The sequence below is a fragment of the Pocillopora damicornis genome, chromosome 3 (assembly GCF_964200805.1).
Source record: "Pocillopora damicornis chromosome 3, jaPocDami1.2, whole genome shotgun sequence".
NCBI classification, from domain to species: Eukaryota; Metazoa; Cnidaria; class Anthozoa; order Scleractinia; family Pocilloporidae; genus Pocillopora; species Pocillopora damicornis.
Genome location: NC_142672.1, coordinates 17,832,050 through 17,848,903, shown reverse-complemented (window position 1 = coordinate 17,848,903; position 16,854 = coordinate 17,832,050). Strand labels below are relative to the sequence as shown.

At 35.8% G+C, this 16,854-nt stretch overlaps 1 protein-coding gene across 1 annotated transcript; it reads right to left on the bottom strand.

Moving 5' to 3' along the window:
* Positions 1-551: 551 nt before the first annotated feature.
* Positions 552-14,870, bottom strand: LOC113679049 (centrosomal protein of 72 kDa). Its single transcript, XM_027195986.2, has 16 exons — positions 14,754-14,870; positions 13,089-13,216; positions 12,310-12,347; positions 11,563-11,626; positions 10,509-10,599; positions 8,969-9,030; positions 8,453-8,505; positions 8,089-8,141; positions 7,248-7,373; positions 5,961-6,478; positions 5,018-5,088; positions 4,582-4,628; positions 3,966-4,198; positions 3,483-3,597; positions 2,616-2,742; positions 552-1,245 (listed from the first exon to the last, which is right to left on the bottom strand). The coding sequence occupies exons 1-16, from the start codon at positions 14,815-14,817 to the stop codon at positions 1,104-1,106; spliced, it is 1,932 nt and encodes a 643-aa protein (XP_027051787.2). The 5' UTR covers positions 14,818-14,870; the 3' UTR covers positions 552-1,103.
* Positions 14,871-16,854: the final 1,984 nt, after the last annotated feature.

The following is a 16,854-nucleotide window of genomic DNA, read 5'->3' as shown; positions in this document are numbered from 1 at the left end:
ACAGAAAATACTTTGAATCCTCACCAATACTTTTAGCAGCTGACTAGTGCGAACACTATCTACTAAATTAGACATATGTACATCCAAGAGTTGTTGGTGACAGTCTGGTGGAATCTCCCTGAGTGACAACCAGACCAAGGAGTCTAAGAATGAGTGATGCAAATAACACACACCATTGCACGTGAGTTGTTCCAACAGAATGAAACCAAACTCCTGTCTAGGCTGGATGCCTATTAACTCTTTCTTCCTACAGGGTGGTGCTCTCTCAAGGTTGGGTGCTTTAGCAAATAAATATGTTGTGACAACTGACTGAAGTGATCCTTATAAAGAAAAACAAATGAAACTAAGAAATAAGTTATCATGACCAAACATCTTCCCTGTATATAATTTTTTGATCAGTTCATGCCAAGGGACCTCCAAGCACAAATTCTTAAACCATAACAGGCATCTGCCTGACCTATCTCCATAGTACCTTTGTATCAACTCTGAAGTTTTAAAGATGGTAATTATAACAACAACAACAACAATAAAAATAGTGAAAATATCACCACTAAAAACTTAAAGATACTTTATTTTAATATACTGTATGCATACACACTGGTTTGATATGATTGTTTTACAAGCAGGGATGGCAAACTAGCATCTGAGAATCAGGCTGACCTACTGATGATTGGAAATAATAAATAAAAATTAATGTGTGTAGGTATGTACAGCCCCCAGGCACAGAAAGATATAAAGACAGTGATTATAATAATAGAGTGTTTACTAAGTTAACATGCACATAATGCCTGAAAATATGAAGTCCTGTACAATCAAATAGAATTGTAATGAAAAAGTTTTACATTTCAAGCTTTTAATTTAGGACATGAGTTTAGACTTTCATTACAAGTTACAGTTCATAGGGTCTTCATAAAGTTGTAGACACTCATTTAGAAATACTAAGCAAAAATTGACACATGAACTTCACATTAAAATGCTATGTAATATTTCTTCGCTTCATTAAATATGTTATTTTGCAAGCAAACATCTTAGTTTCTATTTGAAGGTTATCTAAGGAAGAGATATCTGTTGTAGAACAATAGGCTCCAGTGATTGTCTTAATGTTACTTGACACTATTTGGTAACCAGTCGATAGTCTTTTTAAGATTATCATAGCTCCAGTGCATCTGGTGAACTTCATGTTGATGGCGCTGCCGTGCCTCATCCAGTTCTCGCAGCAAATGGTCATTTGTAGATACTAGTGATCTGGGTGAATCAAAAGAAGAAGAAATACTTAAACAAACTTGACTCAGATCATGAACCCATAACCCATTTTCAATTTGTCAGTTAACATCTTTACATTAACTCATCCAAGTGGAAATGGCTGTGTATACTGTGGTAAGGATTCAAAATTGCAATGTTCAGCAGCGTATACAAATTTAGCATTTGTAGCTTTTAGACGGAGAGCTTCTTGAAGATACATTTAGCCCTTTAACTCCAATGGCCAAGAAAGAATATCTCCTTACAATGTCAATACAATACAATATCCCATTCAATACAATATCAAGCAGACAAGTGATAGGAAAAAATCCAAATTCTCCAAACCAACATCATAAGAATTTTATGGCAGAAAGTAAGGGGAATTACTTTTGAGATACTGGGGGTGAAAGGGTTACAGAAATAGTAGTGTGGTAGTACCATCTATTTCTGGACATAGTCGTTCAAAGGGTGGATGATGCTATCTGATGAATAAATGGCTAACCAGCAGATGAGTGTTGACGAAACAACAGCACTACTCACCCTGTAGAGATTTATCCAGTGGATAATGTTATCTACCCTTTGAACAACCAAGGACCTGATATACAGTGAAAGCATTTGAAAGAGCATACACCATCCTGACTAGGCAGTCAGTAACAGCAAAAGGAAAAGCCCAGCATTTGTTCCCAAGGTACAAAAGTGTAGATATTGCTATCCATTGAATAAATTTCTATCCCATGGATAGCAAAATACATTTTGTTGACACCATACTACTGGATAGCAATTTATACATCACACAGCATCACCTGCTTTGAATAACTGGACCCAGGTGATTAAATCCTTGACAAGTAAGGATCTTTTTTTTTAAAATCAAGATTTCTAATTTCTTTGGCTGCTTGCAGTCAATTTTTCTCCAAACTCTTTACACCCTAACAATAGTATACATATTATCCATACTTTTCTCTTTGCATTTCCTAGAAAAAATGACTGTGAGAATTTGTTTTACAATCAAGAGCTTCTTAAGGTGGTGATTATTTCCTTTATTCTCATGACCTTAGAGTTTGATTCATCAAAGCTTGTGAAAGGAAAATTAGATTCTACCCACTCTTTGGGGTTAGAAGATTAATACAGAGACAGAGTTCAGACCAGAACAGAAAAGAATGAACAAAGATGGTGACATCAGATGGGGTGTCAACCTCCTCCTCTACATGCACAATGACCAGCATTCACTGTGGGGTAGTGTTTCCTTTTTTTTTTATTGATACAGCCAGCAAAAAGTACTGCCCTAACATTTTTCCAAGGTGATTTGCACTAAGAAATTCATTCACTTTCTGCAACAAATATATCTTGAGTTGATCAATTTCACAAGTGTGCTGTACCTGTGGCTCTCTTGTAACATGTTTGTGAGCTCCTGTAATTGCTCCAGATTAACATTTTGTTGTTGAACTTGTTGGCTAAGAGATTTAACTTGTTCCTGAAGTGAAAGATTTCTTTGTTGAAGCTCACCTATTGGAGAAACAATATCATGTCAAATCCATTTAAGCTTCCTCATCAGTTGGTCATAAACCAATCTGCTTGTTGCTGATAGAGGAAAAACTTGACATGCAGCCACAAGTGCTTATCTATTAAAAGATGTATGTATCTGGTGTAGTTAAAGTAGTTGGCTTCTTAAAGCAGCATAGTGTCTCTTTATATCTGTTGTTAATGGTCAAGAACATTTTGTGACAGCTCTGGAACTGATTCTTTCTCCTTTGCTTTGATAATACATGAGGGACAAGCATGGTGAACTATTCGGTCAGGTTCTGGATTGCAGGTGATTGAAAGCAGGATTGCATCATGACATGGTTGACCCCAGAAAGAAGCATGCATTTACATATGATGACAATTTATACTTGTTACCTGGAAGTATTATCCCTAACTTTTCTCAAGTAGCAGAAAATCACCTTACAAAGCTTTGTATACAGTTGTAGATTGATAGTAGTCTGCTTAGTAGTGATTGGAGGGTTTTGATCAAGTTTGTTTGTGGTAAGATGCCCCTCTATTTAGGACTGATGGTAACACAATGAAACACAGCTGCAGCTGTGGCCATGAACATCAGAGTTTGCATTTATTGGGAGACATGCTTATACCAAATTGTACTCTTTCACTTGAAAGCATTACATTACTGATGTATACCATATATGAGATAATGATTGCAGTTTATTGTCAGTATGTATCAAGAGGTTACAAAGAGATTCTTACATTACCTATAAGTTTTTCTTGCTCTGAAGCACCATGGGAGGCAACCTCTAGGGCAGTTATTTTAGATTGTAGGGTACTATTCTCCTCCTGAAACTCTAGAAGTCTTGATCTCACAGAGGCCTACACAGAAAGTGAAATTTAAGAATCTTTGCCAGATACTTTTTATTCAAGGCTATGAGCCATAATATATTACACTGCATGAAGTTTTCATTTGGAACCAAAAAAAGATTAACATGATAAAAGTTTTAATTTTGTTTTGTAAATATGTACTCACTTAGTAAGTGCTAGAGAGACAAACTTAAATGTTTTCATCTTATTTGTTGAGGAAGTGGCTCAAGTAATCTATACAAATCACAAATTGTAATTATAACTTGAAACCAAGTATATTCACAGTTTATTTGTAACACTCCAATGTAATTCATTGCTGCAGTTTATGAATAAATTAATTACAGAGTAAGCATTCCCAACAAAATAGACAACAAACAAACCAGTTCGTATGAGGCAGCATCAAGTGAATCCTTTAATCCTTGGTGGCATTTTAGCTGGTTATGCAATTGTTCCATTTCAGTCTGTTGTTGTGACATTTGGTCACGTAGTCGTGATAATTCTGCTGTTCTTTCCTTCAGTTCTTTTTGTACTTTATCATTATCATGTGACGGTGTCAAATGAGCTCTTTCCATGGAAGGTGATAAGTAGGAAGAAAGAAGTTTTTGAGCAAGACCTGCAAATTGCAAAAAAGGTAGAGACTGTGAAAATTTTGCAACAAAAACATTCAATGGACATTTTGTCATTGATCTATACACTACAATTCTCTCATAATACACTTAAGCCAACAACTAGCAGTAAAACCGTGCAGAGTAATCAACACTACAGGTTAGCTTTTGGCTTTTTAATATATTTCTAGGTTTTAACGAGACTCAATTTCTGTTTATAGGAAAACTCTGTATTTGACAACCTTTGAACTAATTCTTAATTGTTAGTTTTTCCTTCCCTTGGATATTCAAGAAAATGATTTTATCTTTAAATTATACCCATTGCTTATTTCCTCCGGCGGGAACTATAATACCAACACAAATATTAAGTCTTTTTTAGTGTTGAACTCACTCTGAAACTTTGAATGATGATGAAGTGATTTGGATCCATTCCAGTACCTGTGTAAACAGTGAAAATATAACAAATTACATATACTGTCTCACATAATATAAAACTAATGGGTGCTACTCATAACCAAAAGAGTAGTTTAAATTGTGTGTTTACATAGCATCATCTAAACACAGGGGCGGTTGGAAGAATTAAGTAAAGTTATGTAACCTCTAACTTTCATAACTTTTAAGATTTCTGCCACCCTCCCTCCCCCCTTTTAATATGTCTTTAGGTGGGGCTAACTAAATGTATGTAAACATGGAAAAAGTACTTAATTGTGCATATAATGCAAAGGAATCCTGCAAGATTACCATTTCACCCAATCCTTGAGGTTGCTTCCCTCACAAAATAAAGGCAATATGCCTCAAATAAAATTGCCATAGGCTGTAACCCTTACTTGTCCACTAAGTCAAGAAGTTTGTTTAAGAGTTCTTCTTGATCTAAAGAACCTGATGAGTCCGTAATATCCTGTAAAAATCAAAGAGAGTAAGGATATCCATTATAAAAATTATGTTGTTGTCACTTAATAGCAGTTACACAGCAGAAGAATGCCACTGACAGAACACTGTGTATTGACAATTTAGGTACATGCTCAGTGATTAACTTCAACACTAAAACAGTTAAATCTGTGGGACACATGTTATGACAGAAATGATTCAGTTATTAAATTACATTGTAGTATTGGTATTCAAAGGGCCCATGTCTTATACACGGTGATCATAGTACTTACAGTGTATCTCAAGATCCTTGTACAGCAAGTTTTTACAACTTTAAACATCACTTTATCACCAAAAAAGTTCCTTAGATAAATATCTCCTTCAGACAAATCTACAGATCTGTGCTCATATGTTATTTAAAATGAAAGGAACAAAGACTTTCTAAACTTCCTCCATTGTATAGGGCTGGCCCATACAAAAAGTAAAAGTAAGCATGTGGTTCTGTTCCTTCCAAATTAAGCATGGTAATCTGAACACACCATTCTGTTAGTGATAAGAACTGCAGTATAGATATATTCGGCCAGTTGTATACTGAGTAAATTCCTTTACTGAATTCCATGTCATAGTATTTTACACGCATTAAAGAGACCTTTATGAGTAATAAACACTTGTAAATTTTTAAACTGAGCAGTCTGGTATGTGCCCAACATAGGCCATCTTCATTAATCTAATGTACATGTTGTGGTTCAGATGTTTTCCCTCATAAAAAATTTTCAAATTGAAGCCAGTTTACTATTTACTCATACTTGTTGGAAAAATGTTTGTGTAGGAAAACATTTGAGAATAAAAACAACATGGTTTCTGTATGCAACGAACCCATGCTACTATTAGAACAACACTTACCGTTTTTGTTGAGTTTGCAAAAGAGTCACGTGTTGGCATCTCTCTTTTGTTGCTTATATCATCTCCTGGACCCAACTTGTCCGCAAGAGGTCCTTGAGATTGTTTAGGAGATGGTTGTAGTCTTCTAGAGGGTGACAGTTCATATGACCTTGCTGACAATGGTATACTCACATCTTGTCCCCTTTCTTGTGATCTGGGAAAGTCACCCTTGACAGACCTGTCAGATATAGGGTCTTCTAGGGCATGTCTTAGATCATGTGACCAAGTGTTCCCACTGGGTGTTGTATTATGATTTGTTGCCCTTGGATTTGGTGTGAAATGTCCTCTTGTAGATATTGTTGTGTAAGCATTTGTTTCATCTGTGTATCTTAGATTTGGATCATCAGATGGTCTCATTTTATCATCTGCAAAGTGAACATACACTCTATCCTTGTGTGGTCTATAATCCTGAGAAGAGTCTCTTAGATCTGACTTGTGTCTGGTAGGTCCTGCCATTGATGGAAGCATCTTGTGGAGTTCTACAGATTGAAATAGAGAAAAATGAGCAGATTGAAATACAAGATCTGTTTTTTAAAATTGTTTCTAAAAAATGATATCTAAAAATTTACAATGTGCCACACTATTACCCAGTATAAAAAAATTGCACAACTTCCCTTGTAAACAATTTTTTGCATCAGAGGTAAACTACCCTATGCAGTCACATGGTTGATATGGACTCATATCATGATGATTTTAAGTAACAGTTACCTTGACTGAGTGAGCTCAAAAAGAAATTGCCGGTAACCATGGATTGAAGCTAAGTCAAAGTAACGAGAAACTGGGAAAGAGTCATAGCAAAGGGGTCCAAATTTTACAGCTGTCCTAAATTACATTTACATTAAACTAGAACTTAAATACAAATTGCCACAGTTGTTTAATTTGAAAGTACAGCCCAGATTATCTTAACATTTTAATCTCAAACAAACTTTTATGCATCCCATAAGACAAATTTATTTGCAATGTGTCATTTTCCTACATTAAAAACCATTTGAAACAGAAATATGAACATGAAGACTTGAAATTGTTTGTCACTTCCCTGTTGGGCCATTGGGGTGTTTCATATGGTGCTTATTCAGACTGTATTGCATTTACTTTCATTGCAATTTTCAGCCACTTTCAAAATTCTCCATTAATCTCACTCTGATTCCATGATTTTCCAGGTTTTTACTGACCTTTGTGAAACCAACATTTTTGCAAATATTATCAGGCATTGACCTAATTGACATTGTTATTTGGAAACCAACCAACCATCTCTAGTATAATCTTCAGTATCAGGTACCCTAGCTGCTGAGCCAGAGATCGCTTTTGGCTGTTTTAAGTCTCCACCAGTGCGTGTGATAAGATCAAGGACTGCCACATCGTCTTCCTCTAGCACTTAAAATAGTGAAATATTCGTCAGAGGATGTTGTGCCCACAGAGATAAACACGAAAGGAAATTTTATAGGCACCCTCAATTATTTTGAAACATGGCCAGACCTCAACAGCAGGGGCTAAGTTATATCGCCATCATTTGAGATTTGCAGATGTTATAGCAAAGTCAGCACATTCTCCTCAGATGTGTTAAGACCCTGAGTGTTGATTCAATCTGGGGATTGAACCTACAACCTGAGCTATAACCAGGCTGCAGTTTTCAATGAACACACCATTTTGAGGAAAAGGGACTCTCAAATGCCAAATAACATTTTAATAGGAAAGATGAAACTGAAACAGATTCTTTTGTAGGGTAGCTAAGGTTCCAACTAGAAGCCTTGGTTTGAAGGGAACAGGTACAAGATTTCAGGAGCAAAAAGTCTACATTCAAACTCCTGGCCCTCACCAGGCCTCACCATTGTGTTCTTGGGAAAAATGCTTGAATCTCAGAGTCTCTCTCCACCCAGGAAATGAAATGAGTGCTACAGAGCTTGAAGAGAAAACTTATTCAATACTAGGATGTGTATCAGGGAAATGTTCATAAGCTCTAGCATTGTGGGCTTTGTGGCTTGAGGGCAGACTTCACAGCACCTTTTCTGATAAGACTTATTGAATATTCTGCACTTGCTGATTGACCAGATTGATTAAATCTAAGTCAATCAATGAGGATAGATTGTACCTGATGGACAAGGAGCAAGCTTATGAATCATATCAGATCTAGGCAAGGGTACCCTGGGAAATGAAAAAAGAAAAAATAATGGTCAGTTACGTGTACAATTCCATATATATTCTAAATCTGAGAGGGGACAATTTCCAACACTAATAAGTCAGTAAACTTTCCATAACATCAACAAAAGATTTTCTCTGGGACAATGATGTCCTTCAACAATTATGTTTAAAGTTGTCATTAACAAATAGCTACTGACAGGGATTGCAAATGGGGGTATAAAACATAACCACTTTAAAAGTAAAATTCATGCAAAAACTTAGAGGACTAAATAAAAGAAAATTCAAGATTAAAATGCAATTATATTGTTAGGTACCTCTCTGAAGGTCTTTCAGATTTTGGTGAAGAATGGCGATCAAATTCTGATGCCTTAAGATGAAGAGGCATATTTAATTACATCAAAATCACTTTCAATAGAGTTCCTTTAGTCTAGTAATATAATAGTAATACTAAAAAACTTGATTATGCATAACAAACTAAGTGTCTGAATGCAAATAAAGTACTGTTAGGATTAACCCCTACCTAGGGGAAAACAGTTGGTGTGTTTAAATATTCTAAAGAAGATGGAAAAAATTTCTCATGAGCAAGGGACCAAGAAAAATCTGAGTGTCCTATTATTCTGAGTATTCCTAACTAAGATCTGAGTTCACAGAGAGATGCTCTAACAGTAGAGCTACAGAAAACTTGTTGGTGAGAATACGCAATGTGACAGTTACATTCACAGGCATTCATACTGCATGGTTTCAAAATCAAATCATTTAAAGTAGTCTTTGTGGACTTAAGACATAATAATTTATGTGAATATTGTTGTAAATGTATTGTTTGGGAATACCTGATCAGATGTAAAGTGCATTATGGCTGCTCTTCTTTCGCTATCCCTCACAGATCTATCATCTAAAATACCAAGGAGAAATGATGTAAATAAGAATATTTCTAAGTATATAAAACAATGCATTCTAATTGCTTTAATACTATTTTCCATTACTATATGCTGGTGTGAATGAAATATCCCAATTTCTTTCGTTTCTGAAATAAGATATCTTCCCAAGAGGGCTATCAGAGGTCAAACAGAAGCTGAGGCAGTCGATACCCTAATTTGTCACGGTAAGGTTGTGGCAAAAGAAGAAGTCAGGCTGAGGCCAACCCCACAGAGGTCCATCCCCACCAGAGGCCTTCAATGAACAGCCTTTAAAAGATCTCATATCCCACATCCCACCTCAACTTTAAGCCTTATCCTGCATCCTGCCAAATGTATGTTGAACCCTCTATCCCTTTTCTGATTGGCCCTTCCATCCCTTTTCTGATTGGCCCAAAGCATATATACATCAGTGAACTCTTGAAATAAAAGCCTAGGACATCATCTAACTGCAGATTTTACAATAATCACGTCAAGGTAATTTAAGGTCACAGGTAATCATGTCATGTGTGACTGCAATGCATAATTTATAAGGGCAATCATGTGAAGTTTGCACACTTTTTGTTTCTTGCTGTATAATAAAACAATTATTAGATTTGGTTTTTGTGATATCAATAATAACCAAAGTCTCAGTCAGGGTCATCAGCCTCACAGCCTTTGGCTTTCGGCTTATAATCCCTACCTTGACCTAGATTCTTCTGGATATCACAAAAACCTCATCCAATAATTATTTATAATTACATACAACAATGGTATCATGATACAATTACTTGTTACAATGTTATCAGGTACAATTACTTAGCATTTTACTCTTCAGGAGGGGTTATTTTTTACTAATAATTCTGAACATGTTTACTTCAATTGTCTTGTGACAGGGAAAGACTTTTATGATGGAACCTTACCAACTGAAGTTTTATTTACAGTATAGTAGAGATAGTATTTCAGTAAATTGAGTTTGCTACTCACACAGATTACTGTATCACTTCTGGTATTGATGATGTCTCTTACTTGTGAAAGATATCATCAATACTGGACAATGAAATTTTCTTCCACCCAGAGTCAGGTAACGTCTTTGAAAAAATCCCCTGGACAATTAGTCCTTTGAAATTATTTTACAGGGGTCAGAAGTGATTGCTTTTCAGTTTTACAAAGTAGTGCTAGGTATACATTAGAAACCAGAGAAATGCTGTGCATTTTACAATCACATACTGGGTTGCCAAGTCTTTTAACGGGAGTGAGGTTAAGGGTGACCTTGTTATGATACAATCCTTACTGCTCCTCAGATGTAAATTACTTTTTATCATGCTAACTAGAAACTGACCTGTATCACAACATGGTCAACTTCAGCCTTACTCCACATCAAAGGCTCGGCAACTAAGTACACCATTGCAAAATGGTCTACTGAGGATATATCAGTATCAGCTAATCAAGTGAAAAAAAAGATGCCTCTTCTTACCAAGTTGCCGTAGATTTGGCAACATGTGGACAAGGAACAGACGGTAATCAGGTTCGTTTTTGGTGACTGGGTTCAACCGCAGATCTAAGTCCTTTGAAATAAGGGGAAACAAGATTTAGGTGTGGATATTAGATCATGAGCAAAAACAAAGTATCTTATGTAACAGACATTTCTTTCTTTATCTAGAAAGGTTAGGCTCAAAATGATCTGCTTAAGAGACATTTTTTCTCTTTTAAGTATGATGCACCCCAATGGTACTGCATTATTTGATGAGCAAACCTTGATAAAATTTGCTAGCAAGCCAAAACTGTGTGAAGTTAACAAGACCACTGACAGTGGTGAATGCTAAATAAACACAGCTATAAGAAACACAAGAAGATTAACAGATATTTAGTGCAGTTTAACCAACAGTTTTTACTGCAAATACAATGCCCATTGAAATAACAGAAATGACCCTTCCACAATAGAGAAACAATCAGCTAGCTCATACATAGTAATTAGGCAGACACGTATACTGTTAGATGCATCTGGTTTGTCTGTCAAGATGTTTGGTCTTTGGCGTTTAGTGTTAGACTTGTTCTCTACAAGTTTAACAACCGCATTTGGTCCCCTCATCTTTGAGCTAGACTGTAATTATAATATAATATATTTAAAATCACAGAATTGTTGATGGTAAAATGCTACACTCACTATGCTGCATTATGCAGCATTCAATAAAATTTTGGAACTCAGTACACATGTTATTGACCCTTTATGCCCAAGCATCGTTATCCAATCCATCTTCTCCATACTCCTGTTTATACTTTTCCTTTTGGTAAACACAAGGAGCATTTGTTTAACAATCGAAGCATCTTGAGTTGGCAAACATTTCCTTTATTCATGGATGATTCAGCAGTATTACTGTATACTAAAGAGAAATTAAATGCAAAGGGATTTATCAAAGAAATTATCTCAGAAATTATCTCATTCTATTTCTTTGTCTGACAATAGTAGGTCTTATATGCATTAATTGCCACAACTGCACATTAAATATGGCAACATCAGTTCTATTTACCTTTAGATTTGTCAAATTCCTTAACCCATGTAAATCCCTCAAAGTAGAAATGTTATTGTAGTATCTGTTATCGATTTATGTTAAGATTACAACATCAGAAACAATAATTATCATAATATAATAGTGTAATGGCAATGATCAAAGATCAATGAAATGTGAGTGATTTATGTGTACTTAACATTGAAAGAAATGGGAAATTTTGTTTCAATTTCATAACTTGAGGTAATTAAATTAATAAATAAAATAAAAACTTTTTGCCTTAGGCTCAGTGAATATCAAAGCCTGAAAAAAAAAACTGATATCCATAAAATATCTACCCAAAGGAATGAATTCAGAAGAAATGACTCAATAAGAATGCATTCTTCTTTTTTTAATGCAGCAAGTATGAACTGGGGAATAAGTTTTCCAAATTGCTGCAGATAAATTGTTCCAATTTTCAAACATGGAAAGTACATTTGAAATTACATTTTAACCTTAATTCCATTTTAACTACAACATGTTTTTTGTGTCTGTCTTATTACATGACTTGTCTATATGACCTTTGACTTGCTTTTCCCCACAAATTGTTAAAGGAAAATAGAGCACTACATTAACTAAGTCTAGTTTGTTATGACATCTTTTTTCAGTCCAGTTGTTTTTCCAGTATTTTCTTATATGGAAGAGTCAAATAGCAGAAGTATGCTGCAGACCTGAAAATCTTTGCAGTAATCCAGTTAATTATCTCTCTGAAAACACGAGGAAGGATACAGGTTAAGTGACTCCAGTGTTTGTTGATTCTCCAGACCCTGTTATTCACAAAACAAGAAGGGAATAACATTTTTTAACAGTATAGCCCTGAGAATAGAAATCATTACTGATGAAAGTGAATTCTAACTGACTCCAAGCTCAAGTTTTATAAATTTAAAATTATGCAATTTTTAATCAGAGATGATATTTTAGTTTTAAAGAAAGAACCAGTTGCGTTATATCTTGCTACAATCACCTTGTGTGAGATTATAGCAGGAGAGGTAAATTTCAAAATTTCAGCTTAATGTTTATCAATGTTTCCAAGGAAGTGATGAAGGCTATAAAGAAAATTCAATTCCACAGAGCGCAAAAGGTGCTATAAAGTTTGGAGTAACCCTTTTTAGAAGAAAGATATGAAGTTTTTGCTGATTGAATTAAATGAACCTGTCAAACTCTAGGGAAACTGTCTCTTAATCTCAATATGAGTGACCAAAACAATTGAAACAGAATGGTTTCAATATTAAAAGAAATATTTACAACAGAATTTAAAAGCACTCAGGCAATTAAGACAATCATTTGCCTCAGGCTCAGTGAATATTGTAAAATAATCCCTTGACTTCATCTGGAGGATTATTCAACAACATTCACTACGCTTTTGGCAATAACTTTCAACAAAACCAAAAAAAATTACCAGTTGTCAAGAACACTAGTTTTCATTTTCTTTTCAAATTACCTATAAGATATAACAGCTTCCATTTTCAAATAGCTGGAGGATATTGCCAACAAATCATAATTATTACCTCAGTAGTCATAAGAGAATTCCTTGATAGATCTAAGGACTTGAGTCGAGTGAATCCATGAAGAGCTGTACCCAGCGATGAAATCTTCTCATTATATGCACCAGGAAGCGAGAGAGATTTCACATCATCTACACAAGGGATAATACAACAAATTTCCTATAATTTCTACTAAGGAAGTGTTTGTCTCAATTAACCCAATTAAGTCTGACACTGGCAGCTGGTATGTTTGCTGATAATGTCTGCAGCTGAAATGTTGTCCAGAAAATGAAGGTTTGGCTGAGAAGCAATACCTTGAGGGCAAAAGTGAAATTTTGAGGACAATCTCCCAGCGATGGACATCATCAGCCAACATAACAGAAAGACAGAAAGAGGTTTATTTATTTGATAACCTTCCCATTAATTTTTGCATCACCCATTGAAAGCAACTTTTGTTGACTTTCTTGTCCTTTCTGGAGCAGCAATTGAGATCATCTTTTTAATGTCACTATTGCTGGATTCAACAAAAAGAGCTTGTTTTCCTCCATGTAAAATAAAAAAAGGTGAAAAAGGAGATAATCGCTGGAATAATATTGATGTAGATGGGGGTTAGCATGATAACTGTTTGGTGATTTGCTCCATGTAATGTAAAGTAGCCAATAGCATAATGCGAAAATTAATAGGTGGGTTATAGATCACAATAGCACATCAGATATGTTTTTTCTTTCTCATCACCTCTTTGTTTGACAATGCTGCTGTAAGGGGAAGCTTCAAGGACTAATCACTTCTTGGAATAAAAAGGTTTCAAGGGGGTTGGCAAGTCCATTGTAGGCATTTTAATGAGCAGAAATGTTTGGTGTGATTTTAGGATAAGGGGTTGATTGAGGTAGTTGACAGAAACCTCATTTCTGTCAGAAAACATCTTAAGCTTTTATATGCATCAATATAAACTAAAATTCTTGAAGGATTCTCCAGACTTCTCTACCCTACAATTACATTTTCAACTTTAAGGTGAAAGGTTAAATACCGTGGTAAAATTTCCGCACAGCCCCATACTATTGTAAAACAAATCTGTTTTCCCAATGGAAATGTAATGTTTCCGTCATCGTCTTCTCTATCCAAGAACTGAATGCATAATGTAGTATGGGGCTGTGCGGAAATTTTATCAATACCGTAATTCCTCGAATAGGCGCCCATCTCAGTATTTTCTATGACTTAATATAAGCAAGGATGAAAAGAACTTCCACAAACAGTCGTATCTGACTGCAAGGAAAAGGATTAGAAAAACTTAAGGCAATTGAAAATGCAGCTCTCGCGCTGCGAGAGTCAAATTTCGGGAACCCAATGAAGTTCGTACATGTACATGAAGCTATTGCCAACACAATCCTTAGAACAAAGGCAGTTATTAGATGTGAATTATATTGCGACAAATTAAAGAAGAAAACTGCTAAAGATTAACTGACATAATACAGAGGTGATGAATATTAGCTAAGATGAATCTATGAGGTACTGCACCACAACATTCCTGCAACGTACAGAACAAACAAAACATTGGCACAACTCCGTTGGAATGCACGAGCAAATCAGGAGAAAACCGTCATTGCTGACAATTTAGCGAAAGATCAAGAGTGGAAAAAGGGGAAAAAACAATTTAACGGAGAAAATGGAGCATCAGTAAAGACATCATACCTAAATGATCATGTTTTAACTTGACACGTTCCCTGATCCACTGTTCCGTAATTCTAAGCGCCATTTTTTGAAAAACCTCAGGCGAAGCTTGAGTGTCGTTACCAGTTCCTCGGGTGTATGTTGGCGAAGACACACACACACAACAAGTGTCACGTTTGCGTGACACTTGTTGTGCCACGCTCGTGACAAGACGAAAAACATCATTCTCTATTTCTTTACCGAGCTCAAAACTTACATCTCTCTTATTCTAATTACAAACATGATGCTGTCGACACTGCTGATTTTAGCAGTATGCAGGACGCGTGTCATATGAACTTCGTAATAGACCTCGCTCACCGTAGAGTCTCTGTGGCTTAGTGGTAGAGCATCGGGGCCCTGAGGTTCGATTCCTCATGAAGACTCACACGCTCGTGAAAAGACGAAAAACGTCTTTCTCTATAGAAAAAAAAATTTTTTAATTAGCCCGCAGAACAGGCGTAAATTTTTCGTGTTTTACAGGCGAACGGAGACAAGCTCTAGGCGAGCGGTTAACTCACGCTTGGCGCCGCCTCGTGCTTGCCTCCGTTCGACTGCAAAACACAAAGAAAAAGCGCTTCTCTACAAGCTAATTTTGAGATGACCCAAAGAATTGTCATAACCAAAATTCAATTCAAATTCGAAACGGTTGTTTCACAGTCTGCCTATCAGCCCGCTGCTGCTCCGCACTAACTCCCTTTTCTACAGGAACCTGAAAACAAAAAAAACAAATTTTTTCTGTTTCCTCTGGAGAATCTCAGTTGTTTAACAAACACACAATTAAAAACAAAAAAAATTCAGTCAAAACTGGAGGAGAACTCAGACCGACAAATTGAAATGATGACCTCTTCAAAACTGACATTATTAACATGACCCATCTCACCAACTTCTCAGACTGAAGGTTTATTTTTGGAAGAGCACTACATCATGAAATTTTAACTCTCTCGAATTCGAATTTATGACTCACTTTTTCCTATGTTCCATTTCTGGGGCTTGTGAACGGAGCTCAACTACGCTACTGTTACCGCGAGAATGGATCAAAAAGACGCCACTTGCGTCACGTCCAACTCAACGTCACACAATCATCCAATTTCAAACAGTTTTTATTCCTGTCACACGTTAGTTGATAATGGCAGCTAATCGTGAGTTTGCCATAACCTGAAGACACAATATTCTCTCGAAATGATTTATTGATGAACTAAGCAATTATTTTGAAAACCATACAAGCAAAGAAAAAGAGCGCTACTTAAAACTTGGAAAGTTTTGTTTCGTTCTTGTTCTTGTATTTCTTTCAATTTAAGTGTCAGGCTCAAACTTCAGTAATGGGAAGAAATACAACTAATCAAACAAAATAAACAAACAAACAAACCAGTCGACTGTCGAGGTGACTGAAGATCAAACCCAAAAGTCTGACCTCTTCACTCTCCTTTTTTGTCTAAAAAAGAGAAAAGTGACTTCTCGTTCCGATTCATAAACTTCGGGTCACAGTCTTTCTTTTCACTAAACTGGAAGTTTTGAAAGACATTGACGGTGTCGTAACAAACATCTCCATTGGTTTAATATTTTCTGTTTATCGTTAACAACCCAATGACCTGTAGGCCTGAACTAAGGCTTATTTTCTGTTTATTTGTGACAACATTGTTTGATGCAACTGATCAACCACAGACGGAGCCAATTTTTTTTACTCGCCTAAACGAGTTTACAAACAGACAAAAAAAATACTTCCTTTCCATAATTTTCCATAGAACATTCTCAGCAAATTTGAAAGACACAAGGCACAGTTCGTCACCCAACACTAACCTTAGTCTTGAACGTTCCTACCCCTCTGCTGTGACAAACACTCACTCGAGTAACTTTAAATAAAAAGAAACAGTCGGCTCTACTAAATGGTTATGGTACATGATCTGTTGTCGTATTGAACTATGGAACATAGGGGGACCTCTGTACCTTGGAACACAGCATATTTAAGACTCCTAAATTAAGAAAAACCTATTGTTTACGGCTGGTTACCATCTCATTTTACCCTCGCTTACACCTAATCAATTGCTTTTTTGACTAAAGAGATTTTGGAAGCTTTTTCTTTGTA